The sequence below is a fragment of the Equus asinus genome, chromosome 8, assembly GCF_041296235.1.
Source record: "Equus asinus isolate D_3611 breed Donkey chromosome 8, EquAss-T2T_v2, whole genome shotgun sequence".
Classification (NCBI taxonomy): Eukaryota; Metazoa; Chordata; class Mammalia; order Perissodactyla; family Equidae; genus Equus; species Equus asinus.
This window is the reverse complement of record NC_091797.1, coordinates 73,837,488-73,855,296: the sequence shown is the minus strand read 5'-3', so window position 1 is coordinate 73,855,296 and position 17,809 is coordinate 73,837,488. Positions and strand designations below refer to the sequence as shown.

The 17,809-nt window shown below is 46.1% G+C and overlaps 1 protein-coding gene across 3 annotated transcripts in view; it reads left to right on the top strand.

The window, feature by feature from the left end:
- LOC106840849 (transmembrane protein 132B) overlaps window positions 1-15,420 on the top strand; it is a 358,331-nt gene extending 342,911 nt beyond the window's left edge. For all 3 annotated transcript variants that reach the window (XM_044776053.2, XM_070515849.1, XM_070515850.1), the window contains 3 exons: window positions 3,830-4,100; window positions 5,961-6,152; window positions 7,083-15,420. In XM_044776053.2, coding sequence (XP_044631988.2) covers window positions 3,830-4,100; window positions 5,961-6,152; window positions 7,083-8,231 — 1,612 coding nt within the window. In that variant the 3' untranslated portion in view covers window positions 8,232-15,420. The remainder of the gene's footprint in view (window positions 1-3,829; window positions 4,101-5,960; window positions 6,153-7,082) is intronic.
- The last annotated feature ends 2,389 nt before the right edge of the window (window positions 15,421-17,809 follow it).

Below are 17,809 nucleotides of genomic sequence, written 5' to 3'. Positions count from 1 at the left end.
TCTCTATTCCTGTTTCTTCATCTATAACTTGGAGACGATAATATTACTGAAGAGAGTTGTCCCAAGGATTCAATGAAATGATGCATACTGAGCAGACAGAATTCTAAAGATGACGCGCCTCCAGAATTCCCGTCTCCTGGTTTTCAGTCAAACACTATCTGGTGCCGCTGTGAAGGGATTTTACAGATCTAATTAAAATTCCAAATCCGTCAACCTTAAGATTTGGGAATTATCCAGGTGGGCCTGACCCATCGGTTGAGCCGTTTGGAAACAGTTTTCTCTAGCTGGTAAGTGGTACCATACAGGATGTAACCTTACAAAACTGACCTGTTTTTATTTGGCATGATGCCCTTGAGATCCACCCAAGTCGTCGCACATATCAGTAGTTCATTTATTTATACCGCTGATCGCGTCTTGTGGAGCATGTTATCACAGTTTGCTTAATCAGTCACCCCTCAAAGGACACTTGTCTGTCTCCAGTTTGGGGGCTGCTACACAGAGAACTCCTATGACACTCGTATGTGAGTTTTTATGTGAACATAAGTTTTCATTTCTCTGGGGAAAATGCCCGAGAAGGCAATTGTTGGGTCATACGGTGAGGGCATATGTCACTTTAAAAGAAACTGCCGAACCATTTTCCAGGGAGGCTGGGCCATTTTGCATTCCCACCAGCCATGCATGAATCACCCGGTTACCCACATCCTTACCGGCCGGTTGAAAGGTTACAAATGCAGTTCCATTTACGATGATATAGAAAATGGAACACAGGCGAGCGGTGGCTCTGGGTCCGGGGTGGTGTAGGAGGACGAAGGAGCAGCACGGACGCCCCGTGGAGAGGGACCTGTTCTGTGTCTCGATTATGGGGATGGTTCCCCGAATTTGCATGGGATCAAATTGCATGAACTATACATTCCCCCACCCCCACCCCACGGTACTTGTCAAATTGTAGAAATCTGAATAAGCTCCGTGACTTGTCCCAAAGTCACTCTCCTGGTCTTGATATTGCACTGTGGTTATGCGAGATGTTGACTCTGGGGGCCTGGGTAAAGAGGGTATGGGACCTCTCCATACAAGTTTTTTTTAACTTTCAGTGAATTTGTAATTACTTCAACATTTAAAGTTTTTTTTAAGAAAACAATAGAACACAATCTGTCCTAAAGTTTTCATTTTCCCCAGAGAAATGAAGACTTATGTTCACACAAAAACTCATACACGAGTTTCATGGCAGTTCTCTGTGTAGCAGCCCCCAAGCTGGAAACAGACAGGTGTCCTTCTGTGGGTGACCGATAAGCAAACTGTGATAACATGCTCCACGAGACGCTATCGGCAATGTTAATAATGAACGGAATTGTTCATTAAGATGGTATTTCTAAAACTTCTTTCACTCACTCGCCACATTGATGACACTGCCACTTTTGAATACCACCTGTCATATGTTTCACGTTGTTCTTTTTTCAGTGTTATCCATTTATTTAAGGGAAATTTCACATCACTACCAAAAATGGCCAACTAGTAAAAATTAATGCAAAGAAAATAAAGCGTGGTTATTAAATTCTGAGTCGATACTATTGTTTGTCTGAATTTGTCTTTCTTAACTAGTGGAGACTAGCGAGTGTCAGAGAAGTGTTAAAGACAGGCTGGCACCGGACAGAGACGCTCCCTGTGATAGAACCAGACAAGTGAAAAATAATCTGGGTGTGTCATTCAATGTTTCTAACGCTCCCTCCCTTTCCAGCTAAAACCACCTCACTTGCCAGCAAGGGTGCTCGCCCCTCACTTTGGGAACCCAGATCTCTGTGCTGTGGTGCTGGTGAAAACCTTCCCTCTGACTTTCTACACGGTTCTCAGACCTTTCCGGGAGACAGAGGCACAAATTTTAAAGAAAGCGCATTTTGGAAGTCAGATGCAGCTCAGTCCAAATCTGCTCGACTACTCTGAGCCGTGGTTCCTTCACGTAAAAATAGGATCATGTTTCATGGCTCCTGTGAAGATGAATGGAATTAGCTCTAAGGAGGGAGGGGACACAAACAGAGGGGACAACCGGCCTGGGCTCGGCCCCGCCTCTGCATGACCAGCTGTGTGGCCGTGGCCGCGTTGCTTCTCCTCTCTAGACTTGGTTTCCTCCCCGCTAAGATCAGAATAAACGCCCTCTCTCTGTGGGGTTCTGCGGAGGCTCAGTGAGTCAATTGTGTGTGGCTGGCGAGGATGTGGTGGACCGAGGTCAGCTCTCGTCATTGCACAGAACACATAGAACAGGACCCGGCGCGCAGTGGGTCTAACTCAGTGCCTGTGAGTCTCTCCCCTGACACAAATCCCTGTCCACTGATGGTCACAGACTAGTCAGCAGCCATCAAACAAGGTCCCCTCATTAAAGGAGACAGTACAGTTTTGTCGACTTGAGGGGAAGGTTCTGGAACAGCAGAGCCAGAGAGGATTTCTCAGAGTGGATTGTGGAGTGGTGGAGTGACAGGAGAGGCTGTGCCAGGGCGAGAGGAAGGCTGGTGTGCTGAGGGAGGAGGGAGAAGCCAGGACGGGCGACAGGGAGCAAGGCGCACACGTCCAGACGTGTTCCAGTGATTTTGGCAGAATTATGCAGCGGCTCTGCGGGGTGAGCAGGCAGGTGCGTTGGGGTGGACTCTGGCTGCCTTTAGGGCCGTGAGCTCAGAGGAGGCCGCTTCTGGAGAGATGAGAGGGCCTTGGCCAGTGGAGGCTGGGTGTTGTAGCCATCCCAGGGGGATGGTTCGTGATCCGTCTTTGCAGTTCCTACAGTGCCGTCCTGGTGTCTTCACACCTTGACTTACTCTCCCTCAGGCATGCTATGGAGCAGTGGCCTTGCTGTGCTCGCCACGATCTGTGCGATCAGTCACAGCGAGTCAGGGATCGAGAAAGGCAGCTTTAATACGATTAGCCGGCATAATCGGGAAGACGGCAGACTAATGTCTCAAAAAAACCATCTTCCAGAGCTGCAGAAGCTTGAGGCAGTTATATAGGGAAGCGTGCAGTGAGGAGGGGTCTAGAGATGTCGGCCTGCAGGCAGGACGGACGCCAGGGTCCCTCATTGTTCTTTTCTTCTGTGGGTGATGATGGATACCGTGTGGGTGTGTTTCCCGCCTGTGGTCAGCCTGTGCCTGGAGAGAAACTCACAGAACAAAGTTTTAATTCGTCAAGCTGTCAGGGAGCACATGTGTCAGCAGAGGCCATAAATCAGGAGAGCGTGTGAATTTTTAGCGCACGTGCAGAGCAGCGAGTGGTCACACAGAGGAGGGGCGGGGGCCACTTAGCGCAACAAGATGGCCTCACTCATGCTCACTTGCATGCACACCTGGAGCGAGGTGTTCTTATTTCCACTTCCAAGGTGAGAAGACCGGGCCTGAGTGGGGGCGGCACACCTCGCTTGCTCAAGGCCGACAGGGAGGAGTGGAAACAGGCCCCCAACAGCCCTTCATTCCAGGCCGTCACGTTCCCTCTGCCACATCGAGGTTCTGTGTCATCCCCGTACGGGGGACCGTTTTGAAATTACAAGTTTCCAGAACACGGAGGACAGAGCCGAGCCTCTGCCTGTTTGGGGCTGTCTCATGGGTAGGGGGTGAGGCAGCGGTGGTGCTTGCAACTCCATGTTCCAAGCACGTGGCAGCACGCGTGGCACACAGTGACCAGGAGAAAGTGCCCATGGAGTGAACGAAGGAGCAGACAGTGAATGAGCCGATGGTGAGCAGGTCTGTCAGGGAGAAGAACCATTTGACATCACTCTGTGCCGTCTCGTGGAATCTGGAGGAGGAGGTACGTGAAACTTCTTACCCGTGTTTATTCCGGTTTGTTTGTGTCCCAGGCCCACCCGAGAGAGCGAGGACGAGGAGGACGAGGAGAAGAAGGGCCGGGGCTGCTCCTTGCAGTACCAACACGCCACGGTGCGCGTCCTCACGCAGTTCGTGGCGGAGTCGCCCGACTTGGGTCAGCTGAGCTACATGCTGGGCCCCGACTGGCAGTTTGACATCACTGACCTGGTGATGGATTTCATGAAGGTGGAGGAGCCGAAAGTGGCTCAGTTGCAGGATGGCAGGACCCTGGTGGGTCGGGAGCCGGGCATCACCACTGTGCAGGTACAGCCATCCACTCCCTGCCGCCTCCCCCAACCCAGTCTCTACTGACGAGCATCCAGGAGATGCTGACGTGCAGGGCCGTGCGTGTGTGTGTGTGTCTGCGTCTGTGTGTGCACACATGCGTATGAGCGTGTGTCAGTGTACACGTTTGTGAGTCTGTGTGTGTGTATAAGGAAATCATGAATAGCAATAGAGTATTCATCAATTTTAATGATCTAAACTCAAGTTAATTTTTGCATTTTAGAGAAAGTTGAGAAAAAATATCTAATTTCTTTTACCGGTCAAAGCTAAATTAAACACACAGTGCAAGCAATCTTTCCCTCAATATAATTTACTCTTTGTACATAACTAATAGAAGACCGTAGAGCCTGCGAAAGCTGGGCTTATTTTCCTAATCTTGAGGTTAACCATTTAGCTATAATTTAATATAATATTATGCCTTGAACACTGGATAAAAAAATTTTAAAAAACATGTATTTGCACTAAAAATAATAAAAAATCCATAGTTTAACGCTGTTTTATTATAGCAATGGTAAAACTATTTCCTAGCCAATTGTGACAGGATAATTATGCAGAAATGGTGCAGCATTTTTTTTAATAAAAATTTTAAATGTTAAAGCTCATACTTGATTATTGTATTTTAGCTACTGCCGAAGTTAATTTTTGACAAAGCTGAATTAAATTATTATACTTTGTATTACTTTTCTATTTCTGTGTGACAAATTGTGACAAATTTAGCACCTTAAAACACCACTAATTGGTTAACTCATAGTTTGGTGGATCAGGAGTCCAGGTGAGCCTGGCTGGGTTTGGAGCTCAGGGTGTCCAAGGCTGGAATCAAGGCGGTCGCCAGGCAAGCTTCTGTGGGGTGTCAGGGATGGGTTTGATCCCAGCTCGGGGTGTCGGCAGAATGCAGTTCCTCAGAGTGTAGGACTGAGGTGTCTGTTTCCTTGTTGACTGTCAGCCAGGGGTCACCCTCTCCTCCTAGAGGCCACCAGCATCACTTCTCATGTGGCCCCTGTGTCATCAGGAATGGCTGGATCAAGTTCTCCTCATGCTTTGAGTCTCTCTGTCTTTCTCTTCTTCCACCAGCCAGGGGAGCACTCTGGTTGTCAGGGCTCATGTGATCACATTGGACCCACCTGGAAAATCCAGGCTAATCTCCCTATTTTAAGGCCCCTGTGCTGTGTAGCATAACATGATCATGAGAGTTACTTTCTCATCATAGTCACAGGTTGAGAGATGAGGCAGGGACAATTCTAGAAATTCTGCCACTGGATATTCCTCTTCATTTGTTAGTCGGCCCCGGTTGCCAGCTAGATGGCAACATAGGAGGAATGGCTTCTTAGGATGTTAAGATTCCCTTTCCCACTTTGCTTAACTCGTTCATCCAGTGAGGACCCAGGGGCCCACACAATGATCACTATGGTCCCATAGTGAACAGCTAACCAGCCACTAGAAGGAATATGAGCGGGAGATGTTCCCGTAAAGAGGTTTGCCACAGTTCTGCAGTTTCACACCTGAATATTAGCTGTTGGGAAAATGTTACTCTTGGAGTACCTAGTGCCAAGGTGGTAATTTTTAGTGATTGCCTTTAAATTAAATCAAGCCCTTCTTGGAAAACACACTTCTATTATCACGGTATGAGTCAAAGGAAAGAAAATGGACCAAGATGATATTTGAAAACTCCTCCTTCATTTGGCAAGGATAGTTGAACAATGGCATAGCGCTCAGGCACGCAATTTCCATGAGGGCCTTCATTTAGCACAGCACAGGCAGAATACTTAGGTGGGCACGTCAATTAAGGAGTTTTAAATGGTGTGTGGAGCAGAGACCTGAGCTTTCTTGCTTCCTCGGAAGGTCCTCTCGCCTCTCTCTGACTCCATCCTGGCCGAGAAGACGGTGACTGTCCTGGATGACCGCGTCACCATCTCGGACCTGGGCGTGCAGCTGGTGGCTGGCTTGTCTCTTTCCCTGCAGCCACACAGAGCCGACAAAAGAGCCATTGTCTCCACAGCGGCTGCCCGAGACATTCTCCAAGCCCCACAGCAGGTGAGACTCCAGAGTCATTTGTCACTGCTCAGTTGAGACAGTTTCTCTCTCCCTCCCATCCTGCAAAGGAGATGAGTAGAGCCCTCATAACTAGAACTGGTGACTCTCGAAGCTTCCTCCTGCTTCTTACCCCGTCTGTCCTTCTCTGGGAGAAGTGCTCAGTGGCTTAGATATGTCCTCCTCGTATGTACTTTTGCACCTAACCACGTGCTCATATGCCGTTGCTTTGCAGCAGCCTTATCTGTGCTTGGCACACTGTGCTGCTACACCAGGACCAAAGGATCACATGTTTGCACTTTTGCCAAAACAGGTGGCTTTTGATACTTAGAAATTCCATCTCAGCTACTTGAACAAGCCTGCCTACCAGTCACCAAGTTGCTACTGTTTACACTTATTGCCACTCTAAAACTCTCCTCCATCTTTAAACTGTTATAAGTCATTTATGATGATACGAGGGACGCTGTGCCTTTCAAGCGAGCTAGTCTCGTAATGCATCTTTCCCCGACTGCTTCCAGCCTGGCAAGTTTTGGTTCATCAGCAGTGGTTTCCTAATAAAGTCTGTTCAAAGTGATATTATCTGGAGCACTAGCCTGGTTAGTTGCACCTGGATTTGATTCAGATAAATTGCCTGATCTTTCGGAATGTGTTTAGAAAGGTCAAAGTCAAATTCTGTTGTGTGGCATGCAATAAATTAATATACAGTTTAATGTATCCATTAAAGTGTATTATTTGTTCCTCACATCTGTGGGGCGATAGCATATTATTGATGCCATTTGGAGGCATGCCAAGAGCTGTTCAAAATGATAAAACGCAGAAATTTATTTTTGTCAGTTTGTATATCTAAATAATATTATATAGGAACTCATATTTACTTTTGCAAATTTGAAGGATCCTGATTATAACATAATGCTTTGGTTTCATTTTTCTTAGGAAGCAATAGTCAGTTCTTGGATCTTGTTCAGTGATGGTTCAGTGACACCCTTAGACATTTATGATCCCAAGGATTTTTCAGTTACTGTCTCATCGTTGGATGAAATGGTGGTGTCTGTCCAGACAAACCTTCAGTCCAAATGGCCAGTGGTGGTGGCAGAGGGTGAAGGGCAAGGACCCTTGATTAAATTGGAAATGATGATTAGTGAACCTTGTCAGAAGACCAAGAGGAAGAGTGTTCTTGCCGTGGGTAAAGGAAATGTCAAGGTCAAATTTGAACCAAATATTGATGATCACCAAGGAGGCACCAATGATATTGAGGGCATAAATCGTGAATATAAAGACCACCTCAGTAATTCCATAGAGCGTGAAGGAAACCAGGAGAGAGCAGTTCAGGAATGGTTCCAACATGGCGCCTCTGTTGGCCAAGAAGAAGGTACCAACAAAAGCACAACCCCACAGTCTCCCATGGAAGGAAAGGATAAGAAGTTGCTCAGGAGTGGTGGTCCAGATGCCTTCACAAGCTTCCCGACTCAAGGGAAGTTACCAGAACCCAATAATCCTAGTGACCTTACAGTGACTTCAAGGGGGTTAACCGACCTGGAGATTGGCATGTACGCCCTGCTCTGTGTCTTCTGCCTGGCCATTCTGGTCTTCTTAATCAACTGTGTGGCATTTGCTTGGAAATACAGACACAAAAGGTTTGCTGTGAGTGAGCAAGGCAACGTCCCCCATTCCCACGACTGGGTCTGGCTCGGGAATGAAGTGGAACTTTTGGAGAACCCCGTGGACATCACACTCCCGTCGGAGGAGTGCACAACCGTGATAGACAGGGGGCTGCAGTTCGAGGAGAGGAACTTCCTTCTGAACGGCAGTTCCCAGAAGACTTTCCACAGTCAACTGCTCAGACCTTCGGACTACGTCTATGAGAAGGAAATTAAAAATGAACCTATACATTCATCGGGCCCAAAGAGGAAGCGAGTCAAGTTTACTTCCTACACCACCATCCTCCCAGAGGACGGCGGCCCGTACACCAACTCCATCCTGTTCGACAGCGATGACAACATCAAGTGGGTCTGCCAAGACATGGGGCTGGGGGACTCCCAGGACTTTAGAGACTATATGGAGAGACTGCAGGACCAGATGTGAACTCCTCTCTTATGTTTGTACTCACCTTTATGCCTTCTGTTTTCTGAGTGGTGGAGCAGTGAGTTTATCAGCAATAGGGGATGATTTAGCAAAGCTTAGCTTGTGGAGGTCTGGTGGGTCCCTTCCTGAGCAGGTAGCAGAGGTCTGGGGGGCTATAGCAGCTGGGTTAGAAGCCAGGAAATATCTCTGAAACAGCCACATGTAGGTCCTGGAGAAATTCTAAGACAAAAGTTTTATCTGCTGCCTGGTACAGGCTCAGTTCGAATATAATAAACCTGACCCCACAGACATTGTTAGTCATCTCGTGAGAAATGGCCATGTGGAATTAGAAAAGACTCGGTGTTGATTTTTCTATTCCTACATCTTGTAAAGCACAGTGGACGTTTCTTGCCCTTGGCCTGAGCTTGGACATACGTGAGGATGCCGAATGTAGCTGCCCTTATTTGTTATGAGCACTGCTGATTATTTTTATATACATTTGCACCTGCGCCTGGTTCCTTTGACCTCTGGAATTCTTTTTGAAACATGAAGAAAAGAAATTTCGTTCTTTCCTCTGAGGTCTGTTTGATTTACACATGAGTTTCCGTCCCTGAGATCTGCCGCATCACGTTATTTCCTGGGTGTCCCTGCAGGATCTTCTCCACTTTCCCCCACTTGATCACTTAGGGGCGAGAGCTGAGAAGCTTATCCTCGCTCTGTCTTTCCTTCTTTTTGTTGTTGAACTTTCTTGTATGAGGCGGGGATGCGGGATTTTACTTAAAATATGAATATGCTGTGAGGGAGACCATTTCTTTACAGTTTTCTACATGGAGCTTAAAACCTTTCCAGAAAAGTTGTGCACCATGAACATTTATTTTGATCTTCTGCTTGTGGAAGATTCATGAGGAACGCCTGGAGTACATTTCTGAGGGCAAAAAGACCTCGAAATGGCTGTTTTTATACAAGTGCTTTGTGGTCAACACAAGTTGTTATCCAAACTGAAACCAAAATTTAGAATGGATGTACACAGAACGGAAATTGCAGAGGAAATTCTTTCAGATTAAACTTGCCATTTTACCAGAACACAAAATTTTTAAAAAGTAAGTAGAATGATGTTTCAACTTAGCAATATGTAGAAATTCATCCATACAATGCCTCCCCCCGAGACTCTGGCAGAGATAAAACCTACACAGGGTGTGCACCAAGGGGGAGAAGCAATGGGTTTCCCCCCAAATTCATAAAAATAAATGACTTAGTTTCAGAGCTTAAGAAGCAGCAGTTACGATGAAAAACCCTAGCTAGTAGAAAATCAACGTGGCAAGAGAAAAAGCACATGATTCCTGTATAATTTTAAAATAAAAGGTGTTTTTCAAAGAATAGCATGAATGGTTTCCAGCAAAGCAAGAATTTCAGATTAGGAAATTATGAAAACATTTTTATTAAGATAGGATATCTGGAAAAACAGACAGGACAAGTGTTCCTCCTTACGAGTTCCCTGAGCCGCTGGCATCTGTTTCTTAGTGGCGGGGCCTCGAGGATCTGCAGAAGGTGTCCGAAGCAGTTCTTGACTCCAAATGGCTGTCAACTGAGCTGTACGAAAGAGAGGCATTCAATTGTTCTCATAGATTTCTGTGCCGAGGAACATGACAACCCAGCCTCCTCTAGCCATGACATGGCAGCCACAAATTTCTACCTGTGTCTCTCGCCCACAGGACTACAGTGCGTTTGCAAACCCTTCATCCGTTACCAGTGATGTTGGCCTGACCTCCAGAGGTTTAAATCTCAGTTTTAAAATTGGGGTTAGGAACTGAAGCTGGCGAATTTCCAAAAATCTTTCAATTTGATTGGCAAGTGAAGCCAGGAGGTCCAGGCATTAGCTCCAAAAGCAGTTTGCAAGGAGATGGCTGACACCTTGTAGCAAGAGCTCCTCCATTAGCCAAGGATGCCGCCAGTGCTTTGGAAAGGGTTGGGTGGGGAGGGAGCTCAAAACTGACTGTGTAGGGCAGAAGGGAAGTTCACGTGCTGATTAAAACATAGCCATCCAAACGCATCCTGCTCCTCCTCTAAGATATTCTCAAGTTTCTCTCCCTTGGATCCTCAACATTCTAGAAATAATGAGAATATCATTTCTGGAACTGAGGAAGCTCAGCTGATATGGGGGTGAAGCTCTTTCTCTCACACACACAGCAGGCTGCCTCTGCTGGTAGGTGGAGACTTTGGGTGTAATTCGGGAGGGGGCAGGGGAAGCTACCGTTGTCATAGGGAGCCTTATTAAGGAGCATACAAATTAGAGCGTTTCCTGTGGTCTGTGTGCTTGATGCGGCACAGAGAGCAAACTGTGGAGCGTTAGAGCGTCACTGGTTTCTCAGCAGAGCTGGAAACTGCCCCCTGTCCTAAGACGCCCCCTGCGGCTGCGCTGTCTCACCCGGAGTGACACAGGCTTGTCCAGTCACCTTGGCTAGTTACGCTGAGATTCAGTTCCATGTAATCAAATGGAAGATCATAGAGGAGGGGGTCCCTCTTACTATAGAACGCACGCTCGCCTATACACACACATTGATACGTGTGTGTGTGAATAGGGAAGAGCAGAGAATACGGGCGTTAGTAGGAATCAACCCTGTTAGTTGTTCTGAGGTTCGGCGTGGGCACTGCTCGGCTCAACAGAAGTTCACTGGAGTTCTTTCCATTCTGAATATTTCCTGCCCACTGGAAATCCTGGGTTATGTCTGCTTGTTTTTCAACTAGTCAAATTAAAACGAAAAGGAACTCTACCCCAAAATATTTAAACTAAAATAGGGGTAAAGATGTAAGTTAAGCCTTGAAATACAATTTCTTGGGGCCCTGCATTTGCCTGGATTTTCCAGGTTTTTCTGGCTCAGAGATCCATATGATTGGTGTGATAAATAACCTGAACAAAACAACGTTGATAAAGCCCCTTCCTCTCCCGTGAGTGGAATGCTTGGATCCCCCTGAGGAACACACTAGCAAACCTCTCGAGGGCCGCCAGGCCGCGACCTCGCTGGCTCACGTGGAGGGCAGTTCAGGTGCTGCACGAGGACCAGCCCACCTAGGACAGCAGGGGAGGCGAGACCACAGTTTCCAGGGGCCGGATGTGCTGCTTTCCAGGCCAGCGCACAGGGGTCGAGAAGCAGCCGCCACTCAGAAGAACCGGAGTTTAAACACACGCTGTCGCATTTGAGAGAAAGCAGGATGAAAGGACACAGGAAGTTTGCCCAGAAAAACACTACCTAGCAAACCTCAGAATTCTCCACGTGCACCAAGAGAAGGAGTATTGACATCCTTGTTGTTTTGTAGTGCACCCTGGCCAGGGTAAGTTCCCAGCCTCGAATAATCCTTAAACTCCAGGCAGAGAGTCTCTATTTACAAACATTAATGCAGGGGAAAAAATGGATTAATTTTTGTCCCATGGCCACCTCTGTAGACCAAGTATTTTGTACCTTGCTGATTTTTAAGTTTTAGAAAGTTTGTCTTTGTGCGTTTTGATCAACATTCTTGTCTCGCTCGCTTAGAAAGGCGTCTTCCCCATGTTGGGATGTTGGGGCCACAGCAAAGGCTCTGTCTGTCAGAGAACTAGCCAGCGCATCTTCAGTGACCACAGAGGGTGGTTTTATCTGAATCCTACATTTTCATTGACACCATTGTGTTTTCTACTCTGATCATCTCAAAAATGGCCTCAATACTCCATGCTGGTCTTTGTAAATGACACGATAGATGGTTTCTAAACTCAGAAACCATCTCCTCCATAAAAATTATACATGTGTAATGTGATGCTTATCGCCTGTTATGTAAAGGGACAGTACGAGTGGTGGAAAACTTATGTTAAAATATGGATAGCAGATATTTTTGTATGTAATATAGACAATATCCTGAAGCACTGAGAAGTGTATTGGAATAAATACATTTTAAAATAAAAGCATGCAAAGCCGTAGCTTTTAAATGTACAGACGTCCCACTCAAAAATATCTAAACTGATGGTGGGGAAGCGTTGGGACCTCACATCATGAAATGCACTGAATTAGCAATGCAGCCTGGAAAAGGCCTGGCTCGTGTCGGGATCGTTGATGGAAGCTGCCAGAACATTTTGCTTTTACTCGTCATTACTTTTGGAATTTTTTCATTTCTCTTTTTTTCTGGAAATATTTCAGAAATAAAGTGACTTCGTTTTCCAGCATAAAGGTATATTCTAACCACAGGGTAACTCATCATTTTTAATATGGAAATAAACATTTAAACGTTCTTCAACTGTTTCATTATTTTATCCATGTATTCCCTTCTTAATGTCAGCATCTGGATGATTTGACTATATTTATATATTTTTTTTCTTTTTAGCCAGAGATTTTCATACCTTTGATACAGCAATAAATGGAAACCAAAAGAAAATGTTTCTTAAAAGTTGCAAACAACCTTTACCTTTGAAAAGCTTCTCATTTGTCCTCCTAGCAGGCTGGGGGGCTCTTCTTCCCAGCTGTCTCAGAAGGAGGGCTCGTGTTTCTCACGTCCCTGTCCAGGGACAGACTGTCTTGGACTCAGGCTGACATGTAGGATGAAGTGGCCCCTGACCTCTCTCTCCCTTCTGGTCCTTACTTGTCAATGGCTTACTTGCGTGTGTGTATTCGGGCAGGACCATGAATAGGGTCAAGGGCCTGGGGTGCTGAGAGCCCAGAACAGGCAAAACTCTAGAGACGTAAGGAAAACACAAGACAATCGAAGATTCCGCTCGGAAGGCTGACGTCTCAGCTGAAAGGCTGGTGGGCTCTCTGTTGGCGTGTGCACACTTCCTGACCCTGCCAGCATCATCTTTGGCATTTTGGCAAATGGCATCCCCTGCTTTCAGAATGAAAAAGGATGTCTCTTTGGCAGTAACTTGACGTGTCATAGTAGATGTCTTTCAATGGGGCCCACAGACATGACTTCTGTCACTGGGTGTACACATAGGAATTGGCTTTGTGAAATAGAATCTGTGAGCAGCAGGCTTTGGATGAACTCAAATGCTCCCCCAGGTGTGCCAGCCCATCAGCAGGGTTTCTCACGCGTGGGGCGGTTGTTTCCCTCTAGCAGCCTCCGCTTCTTCCTCGGGACGGAGGAGGTCTGAGCCACGGAGCCTGCAGGCTCCCCGGATCTCCCCATGCACATATGCAGCTTAGTGAAGTTGGTTTCTAAAAGAGAAGGAAAAAAGAAAGTTTGAAATGAGATTTGTAAAAGAACGAACTCTTTAGATTTACATTTTTTTGTGTGTGTGCAAAAACCACCGCGTTTGAAATGTTTTGGTATTGAAATCCTTAATGCCTGTTTATGTCTTTATGGCTCCATACAATTTAGATCTGTTATGGAGGGTTCTTGTTGTTTGCTTTCAGAAATTTTTAAAAATATGAAAAAGTGCAGAAGCATTCTAACCCAGGTCAGTGTTTACAGACTCTTCCATGACTCAGGATGAGCGGGACACTGTCACTTACCAGATGGGAAATAACATGTCAAGTCCAATAGGGAAATCACCTTCCCACTCTAAGGAAGCAAACATGTCATCGACTCACAAAACCAGACAATCTTCATGTTCCATGAGACGCCTTTATACTTTCTTTGGCTTTAATTATTGCTCTCCATCAGTCATTCCGAAGAAAGCTTTTAATTTTATCTTAAGGATTGAAATCTCTTTAGACTCGCAGAAGCTGAGGACAGATGACCCTTTCATACATCTTCATTGCCCCTTGGAATGAAGCACGTACAAACAGAAACATCGATGTTGCTTTGGAATTTGGCGTCCACGTGATGTTGTCTTTTCTACCCATTTGAAAATATTACTTCTCTAGGATGGATTAAATCGACTTTGACCTGACACTGCTCTCTTTACTTCCTTGGCCAAAGAGCGTGCACAACTTTTTTATTTCCCATTGTAGGGTGGAGATGAAATAATCTGCTACTTTATTACCTCCTCTGTAGGATTCTGACTCACTGAATGAAATAACACAAAATGCCAGTGTAGACACTGCTCACATGATGTAGTTTCTTCATTTAGAGATGCTTCCTTAGAGAGCGTGCCTTTCTTCCCCGTCATAATCGCTGTAGGATCTCTGTCTTATCCATGTACATTCCCACATAGCGCGAGCATGCTCTATTCCCATAAATATTTTAGGCTGACAAGGGTCACACATCTATCACTGATAAGCACACCTCTCCAGGTACTCGGCACTTTATTTCACAATTCTGGTTGGGGTGTCCCCACTGGGCACATCAGTAACTTTGCATCAGACCTACTGTCATGTCAGTCACCCTGGTACGGTGAATTGCTCCTCCTCAGCCAGTTCACATGCTGAAAAAAGCCGCATGGGGGGGACCACAGTGTTTCCTCCCAGCACAGATCACCGAGTGAGTGACTTTCTTTCTGTAGTTGTCCTCCACTGGGAGTCTTTTCTAACTTCTAGCAAGGGCATCAATTTAAAATCCAACGTGGGTTCCCAGAACAAACTCGTTGCCCGATCCCCGTGACCATTGAGGTTCCAGGCACGCCCCACACATCCTTGCGGGTTTAAGCAAATGCCAAAACCATGAAAGGCAGGAGCTGAGAATGGAGAATTTAATAAAGAAGTGATCAACCCCAGGAAGAAAGAAGTGGCTGTAAGACCCTGGGAAAGATACTCCCCCGTAAAGAGTATTGTATAGCATATCCGTGTTCTTGGAGGGCGGTCACCCCCATTTCCCCACAGAAAGGATTTTTGCAATGCTGCTTATCTACAATGTGTGTCTGAAGAACATATTGTTTTCTCACAATTTAAATTTGTATCTCAGCTGTCAGTCCCCGGTCGCAGACTCTTCTCAGACAGGTGGATCCGATCTGGGCTGCGGGTCACAGTGAGTGGCCAAACGCACAGAGCCCAACCAGCTCTGCCCTTCCACGGGGCTTCAAGGAACAAACAGAGCAGGGAGAAATTTTGTCTGGCATTTGAAAAAAAGTGTTATCCCTTACTTTCTATTTATCTGAGTTGGGTTCTTGTTCCCTGGTAAACAGCAGGTATTACACACAGAGCATGCTGTGATGACATTGTGCTTCTATATACTTTTTTGGTTGTATAAAATATCTCATATTCCCCATGGTTTTCAGTACGATCTGTTGTATGTGTTTCACAGTATATTTAACATCTCTGTAAAGGCACTTACAAACGTTTTGAAAGTGAAGAAATAAAATATGTTGGATGATTCCTTGTCATAGTAAAACAGTCGATCGGTAGGTCCCAGGAAATGATCTCATGTTCAAATCGGTGTTCCAAGGAGGGTATGAAGAAGCCCGCGTGTCCAGTGTAGAGGCAGCGATGTCTCCAGGGTCTTGGGGACGGTTACTGAGACTTTGAGAACTGGAGAAGAGAAGGGTGTGCTTAAGTGTGAGAGCAAGATTGCGAGGGGAACAGCTTGCTCTGGTGCCCGGGGGGAGTACTCTGGCTAGGAAAAAAAATGAGATAAACTAGACAGCCTTTCCTCCATTAGGAAGGTGCCTTCCAGGAAGGGGACAGTGGTGGCCCATGAGTTTCTGTAGTTGACGTGCAAACTCAGGTCTTGGAGAAAGCCAAGAAAAGTCTATTTCCTTAAAGCTTACAAGTTGAATTTTAATGACAGAAAGAGCTTTATTCAGATTCATTTCTGCCAGCCAGGGGGACATCAATTTTATTTTCAAAATTGGAATCCCAGGTAAAACTAACTTAGGCACAATAAATTCCAGTTCATGTTCATGGTCTTGGGATCTGTTCCACTTAACTCCAGAGCTAAATGACAACATTTCAACACCTTGGGTCTCCACCGCTCTGCCAATTTAATCAGGTTAAAAACCTCCATCACACTACACTCCTGCCCTCTGCAGACATTGGTTCCACTGGCTGTGTGGCCTGAACTAAAATGTGCATGCCCGACTAACCCTCTGTCAACACTCAGCTTTACAAAAACAAGTCCCCCCCGCCCCGAGACAGCATCAGGCTGGCTGTCTTGGGCAACTATGGCAATCCTGAGCCAACGTCCATGCCTCCTGTTTCACTGCCATAGTCGCAGGGGTCTACGGCAGCTTCTCACCCAGCAGTGTGGTCCATACTACTCGAGATGTAAAGAGGTGTTTGCGAAACCCCCTTCCCTTCGTGCAAAGGGCAAGGACTTTATGAGCAGAGAATGGCTGGGCTACAACATGTGCCCTTGGCCATGACTCTCCTTTAGACCATGAGGTGAAACAGAACTCAAGAAGGCAGCATGTCCAGGACATCTGAAGCCACTCTGGAGCCAGATGAATCTACAGAAAGAAACACCAGGTAGGTGTCCAGGGCGGGCTGGAATAAACTGCACATGAGGGAGAACCCTGCTTGGTGCCACAGTACATCATGGGTCACTGTTGTAGAAAATGGATATTTTTGTATTATAAATTTCTAAATGACGCTTACTTAAATGGTGTTAATTGAATGTTAACATAAAATTATAGGAAAAACCCAGAAAACTCCAGATTGTCTTCTACATGGAGAGGGATGTGCCCATTCACATGATATGCCAAATGAAGAGCCCAAGCAACCACTGACTTGATTAATGTGACAATAAAGGGTTAAAAACATTAGCTTTCTCACCAAGTTCCTGGATCTGACAAAAAAGACAATAAAACTTTCTGTCTGCAGGTCCCAATGCTCTCAGGAAGAGAGGATGCTGGCAAGAGAGACTGGGGATGGAGTCCGTCTGGGCAGACAAAATTCAAAATAGTGTTCCAGGCTGAGGGAACAGAATATGCAAAGGTGGGAGGTCGCTGTGCTTGGGATGTGAGGGGCAGGGATCCCCTTAGGGCCTGGCCGGGTGGGGGGCTCCATGTGGAGTGAAGGTACTCAGACTGTGACTCCTGTGGCGGGATGAGTGGTCCCCAGCAGGACAGAGATGTTACCTGACTTGTGTTTTAAAAATAAACCTGGGACATACCACCCACACGCGGGGGCTCTAGATCTGGGGTTGGGATGCTGGGGCATTTCTTATTCCAAAGTGTTCGCAGTCATCTAAGAGGTGGGGAGACTGGGCATAAGCAGCCTGAATTCTGGAAAGTTCTACATGAAGAAAAGTGTCCTTGGAGTACTTGGCCTCAGTAGGTAGATTTGATCAACGAGGCAATTTTGGGTTGTGCTGGAGGAACCTCTTCAGCGTAGATTTCCCCAAGCGTGTTACAATCAAGAAAGTTGGCCAGATTAGATGATGGGAAACACAAAACCAAACAAACGAAAAACACGACAGAATGATTCTGGGAACACCCTCCCACGGGAAATGCTTTTGAATCTTTCCCCTTGAAGATGGTCAGACCACGTTTAAGGCTGTGAGAAGTCCATCTATAAAGAAATATTTCAAGTGTTCCTTAATCTGCGTTTTCCACATTACCCTCTTTTATTAATTACTTATTACTTTAATTTATGATATACTTATTTTTCCTAAAATCTCTTAGAACCCTAAAGGACTGCATTGCACGCTTTGAGGAATGTTCAATTTAGAACGTTAGGCCTTTAGAACACTCTAGAGTGTTCTAGCAATCCCGTAACAATGCAGATTCTGCTTTGTTGGCAGCATGTCAGTGTTTTCAGGGA